The sequence below is a fragment of the Cyprinodon tularosa genome, unplaced genomic scaffold (genome assembly GCF_016077235.1).
Source record: "Cyprinodon tularosa strain WSP-4 unplaced genomic scaffold, ASM1607723v1 ctg186, whole genome shotgun sequence".
Taxonomy (NCBI): domain Eukaryota; kingdom Metazoa; phylum Chordata; class Actinopteri; order Cyprinodontiformes; family Cyprinodontidae; genus Cyprinodon; species Cyprinodon tularosa.
The window spans coordinates 258,581-280,776 of NW_024038652.1; the positions used below are offsets into that span (position 1 = coordinate 258,581).

The 22,196-nt window shown below is 37.9% G+C and overlaps 1 protein-coding gene across 1 annotated transcript in view; it reads right to left on the reverse strand.

The window, feature by feature from the left end:
* The window catches only part of tent4b (terminal nucleotidyltransferase 4B), a 32,398-nt gene that overhangs the window by 9,195 nt on the left and 1,007 nt on the right, over positions 1–22,196 (reverse strand). Inside the window, exon 2 of the mRNA XM_038282614.1 lies at positions 2,701–2,824. Within this exon, the coding sequence (XP_038138542.1) occupies positions 2,701–2,824 (124 nt within the window). The remainder of the gene's footprint in view (positions 1–2,700; positions 2,825–22,196) is intronic.

Sequence of the window (22,196 nt, forward strand, 5' to 3'; positions counted from 1 at the left end):
ATGAATGGAGCCCAGAGGACTTCTGGGACTGTGGCGTTAAACGTCTTTGGTGACAAAGGTTAGCTATGCTTTGTCTCCATTTTCTCAGCTGTGGCCGTTTAGCTCCATGTCTCAGCTACATTTTAACACCAGATTTAACGCACCAGAGTGTGGTGAATTGCTTTCAACAAGTCTTTAACGCGGAGTAATTCTCTTTGAGGTGTGATGTTAGGCTGTCCTAAATGACTGATGTTTTGTTAAGAAGGACTTTTAAATAATCAATTTAAACCAGTAACTAGAACTGTGAACCAAACGTTGTACTTAGAAAGCAAAGGATTATCATAAGGTCATTTATTTCTGTCTCTTGTCTGGAGGAAAAGTTCTAAAATATTCACTAGTTGCATAAAATTACTTTTCCAAAACAGCTCAGATCGGTTACTCTGTCCTGTAATGGGTTCTGAGGATTGGCCTGATAACAGACATACAAGCTTTCCAACATTTACCCAAAGTTTTAAAGTGTTTTTTTTAGATTTCTGTTCTGCTTTTTCTTCATATGATCCAGCTTCAAAACCAGTAGGGTTTTATCTGTGCTTTTCTGTCATTTATTCTTCCCTCATTGTAGTACAGGGTTGCTACAGCATAAGGCAAGTTAAATTCAAGACTTTTTAAAGCCACTTGAACAAAAAATTTAAGACCGAATTTACAAGAAACACAAGAAAAACCCTCTTGCGACAACCTAACCCAAAGGTTTATTTTAACATAAACCACTGCACTAATGTTTCAAATGTTGAAAAGCTTCCCATACAGGAAGAAAGCTAAAAACACACAAATGACAGATATATTTGAACAATTATTTAACTGAATTCACAAACTTTGTTTTAGCAAGGAACAAAACAAATCAGTTTTAAAGCCACAACATAACCAGTGCTAAGTCTTTTTTGCAGCATCTCCCAAATGTACCGGCTGGAACAACGCTTTTATTGGTTCCGCTTTTAGGACAGAACCAATAATGGCGAGCCATTATAATTTTTTTTTTATATAAAAAAAATGTAAATTTTAATGTTTTATTTGGATTACAAAAATAAATCATAATAAAAATAATCCTTTTTATGAGGTTTTAAAAATAAAGACCTACGCAACACTGATTTAAGATATTTTAATACCAATTAAGGCCTTAGTATTATTTTGAAGAATTCAATGCTTTTTAAGACTTTTTAAGGACCAGCGGGAACCCTGTAGTATTTAGATGATAATAATTTAAATAAAATGAAAACTTTTCTTTTTTGCCATTTTTTTTTTTAAACATACCAAAGCCTTAAATGTGATAGACATGAACTGAATCGGATAGTGATAGAGATGAAAATACTTATTGTCAAGTGAGTGTTTTTACACAAATGACAAATAGAGGATAAAAGAAAAAATTAGATGCTCAAAACCAAAACACTGCCTCTTTAGCTTCTGTCATACATGAGCTGATCCACCGGTGTGATGTCACAGGTTTTGTAGCTGCAGCCGAAAGATTCGGTTGATAAGCTGTGTTCTCAGATTTGGCTAAACAATCTGATCAATTCTCTTTATCCTCACGTTAATAACAACCCTCCATTCTTGGGGGAAAAAAGGAAAGCTCCACTCCTCTTATTAACTGACTTTTCATCCCATCTTTGCGCTCTGCTAAAGCCCTCTTCTCCAGGAATCGTGGGAGTGAGAAACAAGTGAAGACCCAACAGCATATCCATCAAAGTGAAAAAGAACTGAAATATTTCAGTGGATCCAGTTAGTGAGCCAATCATGCTTGGTTCTTGTGAAGGGATGGATTAAACAGGGGTTCTGAAACGATTTATTTTTTCTCTCCTCTAAATTTGAGCCCTAAAGGTCCTTTTCACTTCCTGAAAAACAGTTAAACTTTTAAAAACAATTTTGAATATATTTTAAAAGGTCAATTTGCTGTTTAAAATAGCTTATTTAATTCAATAAAAGCAGATTAATTTCTTCTTTAAATCTGTACATTTTAGGTAAAAAGTATAAACAATAACACCCATTTTTTATTTACATTTATGACTAGTTCCTAGGAACTTGGTTATTATCAATAATAACATATTTTTTGGTGTGAATGCTCCTTGGTTCTTTAAAATTCTTCAACAAGAGGGTAAAGAATTAAGAAAGATTTGATGATTTACATGAGTTTTCAATTTAACATCTTATCTCCACGTGAAACTTACAGGTTTAACAGTTTATCTGGTATTAAAACAGTGGAAATGTTCTCAAACGAGCTCTATTGAATAAGCGGGCATTGAAAAGACTGGAGGACCATGTCGTCGTCGTCCCCCTCCCTCCCGCTGGTTGCAGAACACAAGGCTGTCTAAGACTGGAGGAGGACTTTGCTTCTTATTTTAGGACCAGAGCTTAGAAACCCGCCGCTCTATCAGCAAGATCAAAGTCAGTAAATGCAATAATGCTTAAGGTGGTGCTGATAAGTTGTGCCCAACAGTACGGTGGGGCAGAGATAAAATTCAGAGGACATTTGTTGCTAGTGGCCCGATACCACATCAACCCTGACAGCACTGCAGGCTGCTGTGATCCAGAGCTGTAAACTACAGATGTCACCACGTGCAGCTTGGTGCCCAACCGTATCAGTGCTAATAAGTTACTAATAATTCTGACTGTTCACCATTTTGCTTTGATTAAAGGACGTTAAAGTGTGTCTGCATGCATTAAGTTTACCTCAGCACTGGGCCACAGGTCTTGGATGACTCCTTTGATTCTGTCCACAACCTCTAATCTCATCTTTTCCTCCTCTGGCCGTGGAGAGATGTACTCGTAGAAATCCTTGATTTCCTCGTGCAAGCTGTAAAACGCAGAGTAAACAAACTATTGAGACTGCAATGGAGGAGAGTGAGAACAGGCACGCCAGAGGAAAAGTGACATGCTGACGGTTAGAAACAAAAAAATAGAACTTCAAAAGGTTGGTAGTCGGAACACAGATGTGAACAGATGCAGAGCGACTGATAAGGGAGTCAGACGCTCCATAACAATTTGTAAACAGAATCGTTTTTCTTTAATTTTCTTAATCCACGTCCTGATATCTGATGTCCTGCTTATGGGCCTGTGGGTCATTGTGTACGTTAGCCATCTAAAAATCTGATTGGTTGGCTTCGTCTTCGTCTGAGCTACAGCTTCAAAACAAACATGGCGGCCAGTTTATCTGCTTTCCTCTAAAATTAAGTATCAAAATTGTTCCAGTCAAGAAGATTAAAGTGACATGAAGCATTCCAGTTCTTCGAAATAGGTGGCAGTAAGTGTGCCGACAGCAGATATACAGTTAATACATTCAAGTTATCTGTTGGTTGTTGTCAGATTTTAAAGGAATGTGTTTTACTAAAACAAGGAACCTTTAGTTAAAAATTAAGCTTTTTATATCTGACATTCTGAATACATTTTTCTATTTAGAAAATGCCTTTACTGAAGTGATTAATTGTATTTATTCATAAACCATAAAATGCAAATGAATTAACCATTTGGTTAAGAGACCAAAATATGTCTTTTAAAGGATATTTAATTATATCACTAGATTTCAATTTTACTTAAATATCGACTTTTACAGAAGAACCTTTAAAAAAAAAAGATTTTTCACAGATGAACTGATATTTAAAAAAAAAAAAAGCCAATGCCGATACCAATTATTTTGACAACATTTCAGACATGTGCTGCCAATTTTTGGGGCCTTCTTTAGGCCGATATTAGGTTTTCTTCCTCCCAGTGATGGGTGTGCTTCGGTGGCTCGGTGGTTAGCTCGCATGTACGGAGGCCTTAGTCCTCGACGTGACTTTCGCCGCGTATCTATCCCCCTCTCTCGTACCCAACTATACAAAAAAAACAAGCCAATAATGCAGTAAAAATAAAGAAAGTACAAACCAAAAAAATTAATTACCCAGTATTTTAAAAAAAAAAGTCTCACCTTACTGAACAAACAACATTTATTTTTAAATAAAGAACAAAGATAAAAGATTGATTGAAAATGCAGACAGCTTTAAGAGATCTCAAGGCATGGCTGCAAAATGTTAACCTGACTCCGCCAGGTGGATTTGCTCTGCATATCCATCTGGAAACCTTCCGTTGAAGTAATTTTGGGAAGGGGCGAAAATACTGGTTAGCTGATTGGCCTATGTTGGTGATAGACGGGCCAAATAAACCAATCAGATCAACGAAGCATATGACGTACTAACAGAGCGACGACGAAAACACAACCACAAGCCAGGCTACTCTTGCCCAAACCAGTCGGGAGAAGAGCAAAAACATCTTTTCCTCTGAGAAAAGCCTCCAGAGCAGTGTTTTGCTCTTCTTTCAGTGAAGAAATACTCTGTAATTCCGATAAAACTTGCTCGATAGCCACGCTAACGCTAGTTTCATCGGCTGAAGCCGCCATGTTCTTTAGACTGAACTGTCGCGCTTCTCGTTGCATCACACCTCAACCCGCCTCAAAGCCAACGCTGATTGGACGTTCGTTTGGTGAACTCCAAATTTTCTTTAACGGAAAGTAGCCAGACTGTTCTGCGAGTGAAACCTTGAAAGCTCGTGAGATCAGGATGGTCTCACGAGGCTAGCTGAATGTAGTTAGCAATTAACAACCATTCAGGACCGTAATGACACAAGAGATAAACTTAAAAAATAATCAAAAATATCAGCTGGCTTATACTTTTTTTACTCATATCTGTTTAGGCTAATTGAAATATATTTATCATCATCAATAAGACCAGGGGCCCTAATAAAGGTTTGATCATTTAAACTGTGATTAAAGGAATATTAAAGCTGCTGATCTTTACCAGAAAAACTACATCTACTACAAATCTTGTTTATTTACTAAACTGACCGACGGACAACCTATCAGCAAAAACAAAGAACTATTTTGTAATCATTGACTTTCCTTAGGAATCCGGCAACAAACACTTCCTTCTGTGTAAAGATGCCTTTTTTTTAAATAAAGAAAATAGTCTAACCAAAAGAGAACCCAGACGAGAACAAAAAGACAATCAGTGTCATTATGTGGTGTAAAAATCTGGACCCGGGAGACGCGCAACAGAGGGGTTCCACATTTGTCCTTGGGACAGGCCACTCTGCTCACACGTGCCGACCTTTACATGCTGCAGTTTTGGCACGTGGACACGGGGACAGGTCTGTGTGGGCGGACAGACAGCAACGCAAACAGCCATTAGGGGAGAAAACACATTTCACTTGTGTGAATAAAATAAGAATACAACACTAAGCATATGACAGAGCTGGACATTACAAACTCATACAGCTATAAACACTAAATGACTATTTTTAGGTCACTATTGTGACCTAAAAATGCACTGTGCAACTTGCTCCCTACAAATGTTCTAGCAGGCTTTTCTGATGCTAACAGTGATCTTATTATCATGTGGCAAGAGCACAGCCAGGAAAGATTTCTACAACTTAAACAACAGAATAAACATGCAAAGTAAAGAGCCTTCTCTTTAAAACTAGCAGACATAAGTAATCATAAGCGTGCAGCTTTTATGGATGTTGACTTTGCTGCCATTAGAAGCCTGTAATAATTTAACAGCCTAATTAAAGTGGCTCAAATAAATTAATCAGCTGTTTCAGGGATCATTCAGCACTTTTCCTATATTTGGAAAGATTCGTTCTTGATTTTTTTTTCCAGGCGATGAGCTGCAAACACCAAAGTGAATGACAAACTTCTTATTGTTCATGCCTGATTTAACTTTTTAAGAACTGAAGAAATAAAGAAGTCAGAGCATTTTTCAAAGCTATCTATAACCTATTCTAGCTACTGTATAATCTACCTACTGTAACCTATTGTATAATGAGAATAAAACAAGTTTAAAGTCTAATTAAATCTTACAACAGAATGTTTTAATGTCATAAAAGCGTATGTCTGTAAATAAATTCAAATAAAACCAATGTGTTTAGGTTTTAGCAGAGTCAACGGATAGATGACCCATATTTACATTCTAGATAATGCACAAAAGAAGCTAAAATGACCTGCTAGAAGCAGCAGAAAACAGTTTGATCCTGTTTCTCAATCCAACAAAAGATTGAATGACTCGCTTCTTTCCCCCATGATGCCTCCAGAGAGTCCAGGAACTTCACACACAAGGTTTCATTTCAGATGAAGAGAAACTAAGCAGCTGATATCTGCATAGCAACCATATTTGTTCTCATTTCACACCACAAGGAGAGGATCATTTTTGTGTCATTACAACAGCTCAGATAATCTCGGGTCATAATATGCTAATCTAGTGGGATTTACACACGCAGCGAATCGTCAAATATTCAGAATAAAAACCTTTGTTGATATCAGAGGTTAGAGGAGGCTGACAGATTGGTTAGAGACAGTAAGGCAGCATTTGGTGGAGTGAACAGAAAAGCTTTGCTCCTTTCTACTTTGTCTCTCCCACTAAAATCGAAGGTTTTTTATCTCTTAAAATTGTTCAACCTGAAAACACACTGTAAGGTTTTAAACACCAGTCGCTGCTGTAGAAACCAGAATAACTTCATGTTCCGCATCCTCGCTTCTTTTTTCTGGTGAAAAAATGTCCAGTGTTTCCCCATATTCAGTGACCCATCATATATTGTGACTCGAGCTGCTGTTGCAGATTCTCCTGACCAGTCTATAATTTACAAATCCTAACTCTTCCCAATTAAGCAGGAATCCTACTTAAACCTCATTCTTAAGTGAACTGTCAAAAAATCTCTTTTCAATCATTTTTTCACCTTTACCAACTACATTGTAGACAAACTATTACAAACAGGATCTCTAATCACATGAAAAACGGAAAAGTTATATGTGAATTTTAATTGGCAAGCAAATTAAAATTCAATCAACTATCTGGATTTAAAATTACAAATATCTATGATATTATTTTGATTATTATCAAAATTATTACTCAAATGTAGTATAAACAGTCATTTAGGATATCTATAACATAGGGATGGAACGGTTTATGAAAACCATCCGAACCGTTCGGTTCGACTGTCTCGATTCGCGTGTGTTTCGTTCAGTTGATGCGCTGCTCCTTTTTCTCATAGGCGAAGAGTTTACACTCCAGAGCAGAAGGTGGCGGTACTGCGACCAAAGCCAACCACCAGTAGTAAACAAGAAGAAGAAGAACCGAAGCAGCGTAGCCGGGTGTAGCAGAAAAAAATCAGTTGTTGTGGAGAATTGTGTGGGTATGGCGAGTGGGAAAGAACAGGAGTTGGAAGACGCGCCAGCAGCACTTTATAGGTCTGCTGTATGGGACCACTTTGCATTTAGAGTGACCTACGATGACGGCGGAAAGAAAGTTGTGGATAAAAGTGCAAGTGTGCAAGCATTGTGCAACACGTTTTGTTTGCCAACAGCAACAAAGCAAGCCTACAGCCTCCACTGTGGCTCCCGTCCGCTCCGCTCTGAGGTCCTTGGAGATCGTAGAGGGCATGTGCGAGATGATTAAATTCAAGGCAGCAAAACATGTGGAAATGATCCAGGGTTTCCGTGGATCAATAAAAATAATTACAATTCATTAATTTTTGGGGATTTTTTTCATTAATTTCATAAAAAAAAAATTTCATTAATTTTTATAATTTTTTTTTTTTCGGTGTAACATTAAGCATATACCGAACCGAAAACCGTGATCCGAACCGAAGATTTTGTGAACCGTTCTACCCCTACTATAACATCAGTCTCACTTGAGATCGACCGATACAAGTTTTATTTAAAGGTACACTATGCAACCGGTGTTGATTTTCCAGCGAGACTCCCCCCAGAGGGCGAAAGTAAAAGTGCACTGTCGTAAATATGCACAGCTGTTCTCCTGGTTTCTCCGTCAAGCCAGGCGCGGTTGCTTTGAGCTTAGCAGACAGGCGAACGCAACGAATGACTAATGCTGCGTTCACACCGCAGCTGGCGCGACAGAAGCAGCGAGTTTACATGCAAAGTCAATGGTTGACGCGCGTCAAGGCGCAGCAAAGGAGCAGCAGGCCCAGCGCGTCTGAGCAGCTGAAGCAGGGAGAGAGACACAGCGCTGATGATCAGAGGCTATGATCACTCCTCTGAAACTGTTTATTGATGCCTAAATTAACTTAAAATGCAGAAATCTGCCAGCAGAATATGCAGTTTGGATTATTTAGATGAAAAACACCTACCAGCTGCCGCGGTGAACCGCGAGGACGTGACCTGGCCAGAGGCTGCTGATGAAGGGGTTCCTTCTGTCGGCGCACCGATGGTATGTGGGGGTCTGAGCGGCTCCGACAGAAAAAATATTGAAGGCAGGATAATAATCTGAATGAACTGACGGCACTGATTACGTTTTCAGGTGTATTTTCTCATTTAAACACATATTAAAACTACTTTATTCCAAATGATCACAGCAAATATAGCTGCAAGGCAGAGAAAGGATAGTGAAGCTCCGCCCAACGCGCGTCAGACACACTTTTGCACCGCGCAGCCAGAGCGTCAGAACTAACTGGTTCAAGCAGCAAAAATGAAGCAGCAGACACGATTTTGCTGCTTTTGCTGCGTGAACGTAGCATAACTGCACAAGGATCGCCACTGTGCTAGCAACGAGAATGCTTTTAACTGGGGGGGTGTAGCAGTTCTCGGCCGTAAAGCAAGACTGACTCTCACGAGACTTCTGAGCCTGTGGGTGCGGGTCGGTGCTCCTGCAATTGCAAGTGCAGTATTTCCCCCACAAACCACCAGGGCGGCCGAGAATACCTTTGTTCAACCTGAAATGACTCATTTAATCATCCAAAACGTTATGGAACACATTAATTAACTGAAAAATGTTGCATAGTTTGCCTTTAAAGTTGATGCAGGTACAGATCATTTTGCATTCAGTGTAGCTAATTCCAGATATATACTCCTGATTTTTTTTTCAGGCTGATAATTGTTTTCTCTTCCGCCATTTACATGATAACAATGACATGATGATAATAAATGTTATACTAGTCTGTAATAAATAAAAAAAAAGTGAATGTTTATTAAGAAATAGAACAAAACGTAACAATGCACTTCACGTCATCAACAGACATTGCTGCTGAATGCATGAACAGATTGGCGAATGCATGCACGCATCAACTGATACAAGACACAAAAAAATATGTAAATATCGGCTGTCCGATGTATCGGTCCATCTCTTAATTCTGACCAATCAAAACTGCTGTTTCCGATATCTGTAAATCAGTTCTGATGTGATAAAATCTAGTTAGAGATATCTGGGATAAGAGTTTGGACCAGGCATATTTATGTTGCAGATCTCCTTAGAGAAGATCCAGTCTAAATATTGAACGTTACAAGGCTTGACATAACGACCATGGTTTAAGTTCACCAGCGCTATATGACACAGAAGGCCTGCAACCATAAAATCTTAAACTTTTGACTAAACCCCAGTCTGACCTCATAGTTGGTGTACAGCATGTTTTAGAAAAATAAAAAAAACATGATGCCCACTAGTGGCGTGGAAGAGAAATACTCTTTAACATCTTTACTAGTTCTTTGTGCCCATAATAGATATCTTTAAATAAAACATTATGTAGCTGTTGAACAGAAATAGGACCTTAGAAATAGAAACTAAATTTAATCTCACTGCTTCAACTGTCCGTCAGATTTTTAAAACGGATTTTACAGCAGTTTCGAAAAGAACCTTATGGCTCCGTGATGGAAGTGAATGGCGAAATTTATATTTTAGAAGTAGATATCAAAGCAAATAGGAAAAAAAAAAAAATCAAACAGGTTCACACCTCATTTAATAGACTGTACTATTGCCAAGCTGTCATCTTTCCAGCCCAAGCGGGTGTGTCAGGGTGCGACCAGAATTCAGTATATCAAAACACCTGTAAGTTTTTATTGTACAATAAGAATGCAGCAACAGGTTTTTCTTATCTCTATTACTCGTTAACAGAGGGCTGCACTGTCTCAGCTCCAAACAGCTCCTGAAAACACTGGGAGACTCGCGCTGACCTGCCTGTTTGCTGGGATCTAGATGCATGCCAGCTTCTCATGGCTCACAGCAATGGACGGCTTCCCAAACAATCTGCTCATTTAGCTCAGAATCTGGAGTGCAGACTAAGGAAATACAAACCTTACCACACAGTGAGACATGCAGCATGAGGTCACCTAGTTTCACATATAGCCAGAGAAAATGAAGGATGCAGATCTTACTTTATTTCTATTTTTCATCGCAATTTTAGAAAACAAAGAGAGCCTGTGTTTTGTCTATTTTTTGTATTAAATTTCACTTTTAGATTCAGTATTTAGTTTGCCATGACTCACACGGTGTATGTGCATCATTTATCTTCGACTGACGGGAATCTTAGAGGCTGCCAATGAAAAACAGGGAGGGATTTCTAGAGCCAGTAGGTTTCACTTCACAGTAAAACAGGCAAGGACAGCTCCCTGATCCTCATTTAATCAGAGTCCTGTGCTCCACCTTCATAGATCATATTACATGGTAGCTGTGATAGATTACATCGTGCTGTTTATTATCCAAACCCATATTATTGTAGTATAGTTATGTAATCTAGAGGATGATGAGAGGAAAGCAGAAGGAAACCCATTTTAATATTTTACTTCAGACAAAATGCTATTTAATGAGTCAATAAAACCTGCTGGGTTTCCTTAGATAGAAACTTGCATTGACTCTGGAGAGTATGGAGTTGGATCTGTCTCAATTTTCACAATTACACATATGTAATTTATAATTGTTTATGGACCAGAAATACTTTGATGAATCTTGTGTGTTTGCATGAATAGTTCTGTGCATGTATGAATCACATGTGTATATGTGGAAATTAAGACCGATCTAGCTCCATAGGAGATTGCTCAAAGAACACTTGTGTTGGGAATTGTCTAGATAAAATGAACTGAATGTGGCTAGGAGGATGAACTTTATTCATATTGGCTAAGTGGCCTTTTATTGCTTGGTAATTTGGGCAAAAGATAATTTGCTCATTATCTGAACATGAATAAGGGCTAGGTCATTAATTGCATTTCCGATTTTGTTCACATTTCATTTAAGAAGACTAAGACACAAAATTTCTCACAGCTCCCCCGTTAGGTGGCCGAAACACAGAACGGTAGATGAAGTTGCAGCTAGCACACAGATCCATGCAGGCCACTAAGGCCCCGTCCACACGAAGTCAAAACGAACACGAAACGCTAATATTTTCCAGAACGTTTGTCGTAAAGACGGAGACGTAAAATAAATGTGATAGTCCACACGAATGCATGAAAACGCTGCAAAATGTATGCCAGGCCTGTAAGTGGCGCTGTGGTGCCAAAGCAAAAATAGGCAACGAAATGTTGGGCATGCGCACTAATATTTATACATGGTTGCCCTGCGGGTCCATTTTCGTGGTTCAGTCAAATTCAGGTGCTGAACTATGTGGTCGATATTGCTCTGTTCTTCCTGGAGATATTCCAGAAGAAGAAGATTCTGTTGTAAGCCCGACAGCAGGGTGAGTAGCATGAGCAGCAACCATTCAACACAGTACGGCGCCATTGTTGTTGTGATACTGTGTCGCGCATGCGTGTTTAGAGGCGACGCTATGACGATGCGTGTAAAAAAAAAAATGCGGTTAGAGCTTAAAGATGGAAACGTGAAAACGCCGTTTCAAAATCTTCCCACTCTGAAGACTGAATAAAAAAAAGATAGTTTACAGACCCCCGAAACGCCGACTTCGTATGGATGAGAGGCTGGTTTGGTAAAAAAATTTGTGCGTTTAGGCCAGGGTTTGGCTTCGTGTGGACGGGGCCTAAAACTAAGCACTTTTTTAACTTAAAGGTCACCACAACAATGAATTCTGGACAAGTAGGCTTTAAAGGCAAGGAAAAAATTTTAAACCCTAAAATAAAAAATCTACAAGCTTGTGGGCAGAGCTAAGGTGAAATAAAATCGCAATTCTAGTTAAGAATAATCCTAATTTTGTTCGTTGACCAAAAAAAAAAAAAACTCCCATGAGTGAAACCATTTCTAGAAAACAGAAAATTATTTGACTGAAACTTAGGACAGTTTGAGTATGAGTTTTTTTTTTCTTTTTTATAGGCATATAACATAATTATGCACCTTTAAACAAAAAGAAATTAGCTGCATCATCAAGTCATCATAGACTTTAAGGATTAGTTGAATGGTCTAAAAAAAAGTGACATGAAACAATCAATGGGTAAGGAAAGACATGGGAAACAAGAAGCCGATTTCTAATTCATAAATGTCCACCTAAGAAGCTTAATGCTGTTCTTCCTGGACAACATATTTATAGAAGATAAACTTTGGTACATTTCTCAGATGTAAAAGGAAACTAGAGCATCAAATGTCCCCCAATCAGAACAGCATGCTTTAGCTGAGTTACGGCGAATCTCAACACCCTGTCACGTCATAGCTCAGAAAAAATGCTGTGCCATGCCTGATGTTCCTTCTAGCCTCAGAGGCTTTGAATAGAAGTGTAATGATCCATGAGATCTCACCATCTTAAAACACAACAATATTCCTCCTAAGCTTTGGTTCATGGCACACAATCCGGTTTCTATGTTGCCAAGAGGCTTAGACATGAAAATGTTTTGAGCCTTAGCATGCTGAGATAGTTATTTTTAAAATAAGAAGCATTTCTGGCTAAGTACTATTGATGATGAAGCAGCCTGCGTCTCCTGGCGTGGCGACAACCCTTGTTTGGCAGCATTCTAGGCACTCAGAAGCAAAAACAAATGGTTAGAGAGATATGAATAATACTGTGAGAAAACGCAGAGCAGATAAACATTAGCCACTGGAGTTGGCCTCTCCTTCAGAGCTCCCCACTAGAGTTAAAATAAAAAGACATTCACTGTTTAGATTCTGCAGCCTGGGATGATTTTTTTTGTTTATATTTTATCTAATACACTTCAACCAATGAAACCTAATAATTGTTTGCACCAAATGGCGGCTCTTGTATAAAAAAAATGTTTGTGAAAACACAGAAAGTGTCAGATTGCTCAAGTTGGGCTTCCATTTCAGTCTTCGGTTCCCAAAGTTTGCTACCACCTTCTCTTCTTGCTCTATTCCCATCATCTTCTAAAGAATAATTGGACATTCCTGCCTTTAAAATGCTGCTAACTGACCCATAGCAATTCCGGTGGCAAAGTGGTTTCTGCAAAGTCGAAACAAACAGCTACACGTGATCATGTTTTCAAGAATCTACCTGCAATCTGAAAGGACACGCACCAACAGCATGGAACATAAACGAGACATAGCATTTTTAGACGCTATACGTCAACCTGCACAGACGGCTAGAGCAGGACATCCACAGGAAGATTGGTTTGATGTTTTATATCTATAAATGAACTCGGAAAAAAAACTGCAAGTTATGTAGTAAGGGATGACGAGCTGTCTGGCACCTTTATTGTTCATATCTAAATCTGACTAACCTTGCAATTTGTGGCATAAACATTAATAATGATAAAAAGGAAACTTTAAGAACATCTCTAATTTGCTGGAACTAATTGTCACTTGTTTTCAAATGTGTTGGGGGTTGGAAAAAAGAAAACATGAAGTGACAATTGTTTTGAGAAAAAATGAGGAGCTGATTCAAACATTAAATATTGAAAATACATTAATTGCCAACCATATCGGCAGACATGTAGAATCTAGACCAATTTGGCTCTAAAAGTCCTTGGATATTATATACACAATCTACCCCAGTAGTCATTTTAAATTCAACAAGTATTAAATCAAATTAGAAGTACTGTTAATTTACAAAGACAAATCTTATAAACACAGCTGCTCCAGCTGTAAGTTTGCTCAGACAAGCCAAAAAGAATCAGCTGCAGATACATAGAAAGTGCCATGACATCTGCGCTCTTTTCAAAAAGCTCTAAATTTTAAGGCATTGCCAAACTCTACAACAAAGGTGTTATGTGAAACTGCTGTCCCCATTGAAACTCAAAACTCGCAACAAGAACAGCTTTGAATTGACAGGGGAGTGAGGCAAACAAGCTGTGTGACACGCTTGTTCCCAAAATGCCAACAACCAGGAACAAAAGGCAAGGTGTTAGTGCCGTGCAGATGACAGATGCATTAATGTTTTATCAATCAGAGACCTGGGATGCCAACTGTTGGGAGGCAGCAAGCAAACAGCTCCAGTTACATCAAAGAACATGATGATGGTGGTGATAGAGGAGGTTATGTCCGAGTGCTACTTAGGTCCGAACGTTTATTGCTCACTTTTTACAGAAATTAGGATTTCATCTTCTTGCCTAAGGTTCATTCCACACAGGGAGGGTCAGGATTGACCCACTAAACTTCCTGAGGCTCAGAAACTTCATTGTAAACCAGTAAAGGCAGGATAGCTGGAAACCTTCACAGTCTTGCCGTTAGAGCAGAATTCAGATCAGTTTTCCCGACGTCATTAAGTATAAAATCTCCTGAAGGAGCTTTTTGGGTTTTTGTGTCTTATTAATTCCTTCTGAACGACTTAGGTAACCAAAAATGTATTTTTAAAAATGCATTTTCCCCTGTGTTGTCAGCTGCCATCAACAACTATGTCTTTATTTATTTGATATCAAATATTAACATAATGCTAGTATCAACATGTTGCATACTTACCCAGCCATGTAATCCAGATGACAGCTACGTTAGTTGTGGTTTTGTTGTTTTGCTTTTTGTTTGTTTTTTTTTAATAGGGGTGCAACGATTAGTGGTTTCTGGGCGATAAAAGATTCTGGACCATTAAAAAGGCTGAAATGCCGATTCCGATTTTAATACAGATGACATTTTATAACGGAGCTATTTTAAAAACAGTTGTTATAAGATCTGAATTTTATCTTACTGAAGAAAAACAATCATTGCCCGTGAAAAAATAAAGTTCTGAAATAGCTGCTCTAAACCATTGACACGGGGTGGTTAACAGAGGAAGATTCAAATGGTGGAAAGGATCGTTTTCACATCCAAGTTGGTAAATAATGTAATTTACTAGGTAAATAATGGAACAAGACGGTTTTTATTTCAATCCCCCAAGCACAGATAATAAAGCTGAAAGAAAATCTATGAAATCCGCAAATATCTGTACAGATTTGCGACTTTCTAGGGTGAAAGATTTAAAATATTTAATGTTTTTTTTTTTTTCAAAGGAGAGAAAAAATCCTGAGAAAATTTCTACTTTTGGGTTAGATTTCAGCTTTAGCAGCCTCAAAATGGATCTCATGCAAATAAACAACTTACTAAACTGTAACAATACCAAAAACAGCCAGAAGATGACAAAAGTGCATCTATATCTAGTGTGAATGAGAGGTTGTGTTTTTGGCGAGGGAAGCACAAACCCTTATTTTTAACTCACATGCATGGTTAGTTAATGATGCTGGTACATCAGCTGTTGCCATAGCTCCCGGCTAACATGTAGTGTGCCGCACCAACAGCAGCTTATTGACCAGGGTCTAACTCATGTTGGCGTAGCACTCTTTTGTCGCAGGATGCGTAAATAAGCTTCCTGGAGCAAAGCGTGCCGGAGTTCATGAGCTGTATTGTGCCCACTCCATGCATGTCCTTCTCTCCAAACACTATGTTTAATATATTTATTTTTTTACTTTAAACACGTCTCTCGATGGACTGGAGCCGTAAGCGGTGTAAGGTGACTTTCAGTGTAGAACTTCAGCACTGTACCACAATCTATCTGGCGACTTGAGCAAGAGACAAGAGGAGGTGGTACACGCTTTCCTAAGACCTGCCCCCTACTTCTTGTGTTTGGCTAATACTGTGAGTTTCAGAGCGCTCCTTTGCTACCATTGGCTGACAAACGCAAATTAGCAAATTAGGATTTTATTAGTCTTTTTTTTTTATTTATTTACCATCAATTTATTTGAGTGACAATTTTTTTTTTTTTTTTTTTTTTTTTTTACACGTGGGCAATCGCTACGAGATTCATCCAGCCTAAGGCCAGAATACTTTAATCCTTGCAGATGGGGCAGCAATGCATTTGCTTCATATGATCTGAAGGCATGGCTACTGAATAGACTGATGAACAAACACTTCCAAGTAACAGCCAATGCTGAGAAAAAGAGAAAAAAAACAACAAGAAAGCTAATATATGTTGGCCAACATATGGGCCTACCTCTACTGCCTAATACCCATATCCAATGGTGTGGGCTAATGGTTAATGATGTGGGCCACATCAATAAAAAGGAGTCATCCATCCCCCCCATTGAGCTCCAAATTCAATCACATGGTCTACTTTTTAGTGCTACTTTAGTGCAGGTAAAACTGACCTTTGTGCTGCTTTGGCTTTTAGGATATAATAAAACATTTTTTAGCCAATGATGTCACCATCCCACCATAAGTATAATAATGTACTAAAACATAATTAAAAGTCAGCTACAACTGGGGGAAACCCTGTCAAACAAGATCAGAAAACAGTGGTCAGCAGGAAACACATAACAGAGGACAAAGCTCTCCTAAGCTGGAGAATGTACTAAAGGAACAATCCCAAAACACTGTTCTAGAGAACCGGACGGAAGGCGTTCCTTCAAGCTCCGCATGTGATTGGTCAGAGGAGGAAAAGACAGCTAGGGTCTGTCTCTCAAGAGGGTTGGCTTTGTTTAGAGGAAGTCAGGCTGTGTGAGCATGCAAACACTGATCCATCGCCATCATGAATCAAGCTGCTTGCTTGGACCTTCACAGTTCCAGAAAGCCTGGCACTGTGTCAAACACAAATAAGCTAATACCTCTTGCCTTTCTAGCCAAGCCGCATGGCCAAATATAGAGTACAAAGTGTGCTGCTGTAGCATGTTTAAACTTCTGCCATATCACCCTTTTTTGCTGCTTCAACACAGCAAACTCTGCGATTCTAATGTTCATACGCAACAATGATAACAACACCTTAGACAAATAACCAAAATAAAATTAAAAAAATGCAATAAAGGCAGGGTAATTATTAAAAATGCTGGCCTTCATTCAAATCAGGTGCTATTTTGTGACGAGCCATGCAGATAAACTACAGAGCAGATGTAGTCACTCCTTCCTAAATGCTTGTTAAGTAGTCAGAGACTGTTGTACCACAATAGTAACATCTGCTAATTTCGTGTACATAAAACTTAATGTTAGAGGTGGAAAACATAGTAATCCTAGAGATCCTGTAGGTGACATTTTCTTAACCCATCCAATTAAAGTTTTAGCACAACTGTTAAAGGGGTAAAAAGCATGTATATACCAGGTCTAATCTAACAAACACTTTTTAATACATACTGTAGCTCCTCACAAGTTCATTTTAAAATAATGCTGCTGCGCTGACCTCATGATTTGCCTGAGTGCTTTTTAACAGAGGGCCCTGAGTGGTGCCTGAGTGCGTTCCCAGCTGTTAGCTTAACTTTCTGGTATTAGCTACAGCTTATCACTAAAGAATGTCCTTATGCAAACAAAGCTCCCATATTACTATAAATGAGGATCAGCCAAAGGCTGAACTCTCCAAGCTTGTGTGCAGCCTGTCTCCACATGTTTAACAGAAAGGGCGAAGAGAGGGTGATGTTTATTTCACAGCCCCACCCATGAAAACCTCTCCACACTTTTTAAACTATAAACAAACCAATCCTCCACAGTGAGGTGCAGGTAAACTATAAACAGGGGTCTGCAAAAACAGAGAGAAAAAAATTAAGCGTGAATGAAATATCCAAAACACTAAGCATAGATTCCAAGGCTCACTTGGAAGCTTCTTGTAGTTTTTTTTTTTTTTGATTTAGGAGTATTAAGCTGTCATCGCTATGCAGGTTCATTAGTTAAACAGTCCGCCTGGCTTCAGTGTTTCTGAAGCACCAGTAGGTTCGAGGGATCAATGCAACCCAGCTATGTACTCAGAAAGGAGTTCCTAAAACTATTTTTCACCGTTTCAGCAGCACAAGTTTATGTACAATATGCATTATCATTTAATATACATTTGTATATCTAAAAACATAAATATAAAATTCTTAAAGAAAAGTAGAGATGAAAGATATTAGAAACGTTATGCAGTTGTGGAATTTCTAGTAAAAGCTGAAACTCAGTACAAGTTGAACAAAATGCACATTTTCCTCAGATTTGCCTGTCCTCCTAATGAGGCCTAACAGGGAGCGATATGGGGGGAAAAAATTATCTCAATATTTTTAAGCTGGATGAAGATCTGCAATATTTATCTTGATTTTGTTTAATAAAGTAATCATCAAAAAAGGCACCTCTGAATCAAAGCTTTTTCCCACATATCATGCAGGCAGATGTTTAAGCAACACGAGAAGATAAAGACAATGGAGGACGAATAACCTACTGGCAGATATAACAGTATTTTAGCACAAAGTAAAGCATCTCTATATAAATTATTTAGTCTCATCTTAGATCTGTTTTGAAAAACATCACAATATTTACCTATTCGGATTATATTGTCCAACCCTAGGGACAGTGAGACAGGAAACCGAACATCTAATTAGCATTTTAAACGTAATCTAATGGTATATTATACTACATATTTGTGGAAATATCTGGCACGGACAGAAATATCTGGGATAAATCTTGTAGCATTGGTGCTTCCACAGCAATCTTTTTTCTGCCCCTTTCTTTTCTATTCTTTTAAAATAAGAACACTAACGCCTGAAACCTGATCTATATAGAACGTTGCACTCCTTCCAAAATCAAATTTCATTGATAAAATCAATAATGAGGATACTGCTAGTAGAACAAAGAACCTACTGTATGTGAACAAGGGGATGCTTTGGTGTCAATGACCTAAAGTAAAAATAAACTAAAAACTAGACTTTATTATATTTTAAAGAGACGGGGGCTGACACAATTAATCGTGATTAATCAATTATTGAAATAATCATCAACTAGGAAAGGTATAGAGGATCTTTTTTTTCTGGCTGGATCATTTAAATAAGTGGTCCTCCTAACGCTCAATCATTCTGGCGATATGTTTACATAAGGTCGCCCTACGTGGAGAAATGGGCTCATGCATGCAAATTTTTGTTTTTATAGTGGAGAGGGCGGGTCTTTTCAAAAAACCTCCACAATACCTTTAACTGGAGTAAAGAGACTCTACAATGGGCCTTTAGCAGCCAGAGTAACCAGTAAGCAGTAATTAAACCAAAATTGTAAAAAAAAAAAAAAAATAATAAAATAAAAAATGTATTTATGAAAATGTAAAAAAAAATAAATAAAAATGTCTTACTTTCAATATGCTCTACTCAGGACTCCTCAAGTGGAAATGTGTTAGTATCGGGTTTAATTTAGCAAAAAATCTTTAAGGAACCCTTTGCTATCCGATTATTAATCAATTACTTGAAAAAGTAATCGGCAGATTAATCGATTTGCATAATAATCGTTAGTTGCTGTCCTAAAAGAGACCCCTAAGTCTCTCGAAAGGGCAGAAACAGCCCCACCCCTGTTTGCAGATTGGATTTTTTTTGTTTTTATTATTTTAATTACACATAATGACACTTTATAATTTGTGTTTTCTTTCATTGTTGGCCCTTTTAACCCCACCTAGAAACGATTTTGAAAGCACAGAGACAAACTCAAAGGGATGAGTCAGTTTGTCCATCTTCATCTACATCTATGACCTGGACCTGCTTTTTATTTTTAAGTATTATTATTTTAACAAGAGTTAAAAATATCCTACAGTCTATTCAATTAGACTTCCCCAAATATAAAACGGACTATAAAAGCAATACCATGTTTCTTCACCTAATAACAAAAAAAACCACTAGAATGTTAAATAGGGTTGAAACAATTCATTGTATTAATGGTCATTAATCGATTATTGAAATAATCGTCAATTAATTTAGTAATCGAGTGACTGTTACCTAGAGTATAGAGGCTCTATAAGCTGACAGAGAAACCCACTAAGAGCAGTAATTATACCAATAAATATACCAAAAATAAAAATAGAACTTTCTCTATGTCAATATGCTCTATTCAAAACTCCACAAGTGGAAAAGTTGTAGTTTAACCAGTTTTAAATTCTGTATATTTAAAAAAAACTTTAAGGTACCCTTTGATTTCCAATTATAAATCTGAAAAGTAATTGACAGATTAAACCATCAGAAAAATGATCTTAGTAGCAGCCCTACCGTTAAACTACAAACGCTCAGAAAAAATAAAGTTTTGCTATGTTTCAAGATATTGACCACTTTATCATCTGTAGGACTAAAGACACTAAAGTACACTACCGTCTGCTAAAGTAGTGCAGACGGTATTGAAAGATCACATAACTGTAAAAAGTGCTGCAACCAGAACACAAGCAAAGTTTATACGCACGGAGTAGGACTGGGCATGGATGAAAATTTGATTTCATAAGTTAAGGGACGCAAGTATATTTTAATACAACTAACTTCAGCGTGTTTGACCATCTAATCACAGACCGGATTCAGTAGTGTATCAAAGTCTACGTTCAAACCGCAAATCCGATGTTTCTGCCCACATGGGAACTGGATCTGATCTTTTCATGGCTGTCTGAACAACACAGATCCCATCTTTTCCAATCTGACCCAGGCCCTTGGCTATGTGGTCCTGGATCCGATATGAATCTAGTCTTTTCGAATGTGACCTGTGTCTGAACGGCCAGGTCGCATTCATCCAACCTGAACGCCATTAGTGACCGACATAGGTCACTATTCTGCGTCTTGCTACACAGAAGCGGCAAGAAAAACAAACACCATGGCAGATGATGATGCGGACAGCAATATTTTTTTAACCATCTTAAAAAGATTGCGGATTTAAGGTTTGGAAAGATCACTAGATATGCTACAGCGCTACCATCCATGTTTAATCCTGTAAACACAGAGCACTACTGCACATGCAGTATACTTAAGTTGTATGAATACAGTTCACCCAGGAGATCACAAACAAGTCGCATATATTTGGAAATATAAACGGCAACGATTTCAGAAAAAATCGGAATTGAGCAGTAAGGCCTGCAGTGTGAACGTAGCCAAATCTTTGTAAAGTTAGCTTCTCAGGAGTGACAGCCAATTACACAATAAAAGATGGTGGGCCTATCAGGAGATTGTGGGCGGTCCTGTAGCTTTACATTGTTTTTGGACAGTAAAACATACAGGGGACATGTCCCCACTCATCACCCCCCAGAATTACGTCCATGAGACTCTGTGATTTATATCTAAAATCTTATAATATTTTGTGGCATTACCATAAAAATGATAAAGGTGAGGATTAAAACACATCTTCAATACTCCTTTAGAGTCTTTCTTTAGTAAAAACGTGCAGGAGCAATCACAGAAACATAACCGACTGCTCTGAAAAAAATATACAATGTTAAAATATGCTTCTTCAGGACACCAGTTCCTTGAAAAAATATGATTTATATTATTTAACATCCCACTCCATCTGTATTTTATTTATATTTCTCAATCCACCAATGGGGAAAATGTTAATTTTGACAGTTTATCATTTCTTTAAGCGTCATTTATTCAGATCTACTGTTTAGACCAGTGTTTTTTTCAACCTGCTCCTCAAGGCCCTCTAACCTGCATGTCTCAGATGTTTCACAGCTTTCACATTCATATCAATTGAGAGCAGATTAACAGGTTTTATAATGAAACGCCTTCATAGATATTGCGATCCATCAGACAGACATTTTTTTTTCTCTTGTTGGGTCCATAATCAGAACAAAGAAGAACTAGAATGAGACATTTTCTTTTCTCCTCTTATTTTAGTTTTTTTACTTTGTATATTGTAATATCCTACCCTAAACATTTAGACTTTAAACACTTTAAAGTGACAATATCCACAATCATATGGCATCTTCTGCATATATATTGATTTTCTATTCATTTTGACAATTGCTTTTCTTAACTAGTTTTTGTTTTGAAGACTGTATAAAACCTCAAACTCAATGCTATTCTTGACATTTTGAATTGAAAAAGCTTCCTGGGTGGGAGGTGAAAACTCAGAAACCAAGTACAGTGGATTTTTTTTCTTTTTAATTTTTAGAATGACCATGACCTGGATGACTGGGAACCTTCACCAGCATACCTGAAATATACCAAATATGAAATGATCGATATCATTTAAGCTGAAATCAAACATTATTTCTAACAACTTTCTAATCTAATCACAAACTCAACTTCTGCTTCAATGACACTTCCCCTTTTAAGGAGTGAATTTCAGAACCTGGAAATACCTTCAGCTGATCTACTGTGGTCTACTTTTTAAACTCAAACAGCAACTAACTCTACAAACTAGTTCATTTTCAGCAGCTGA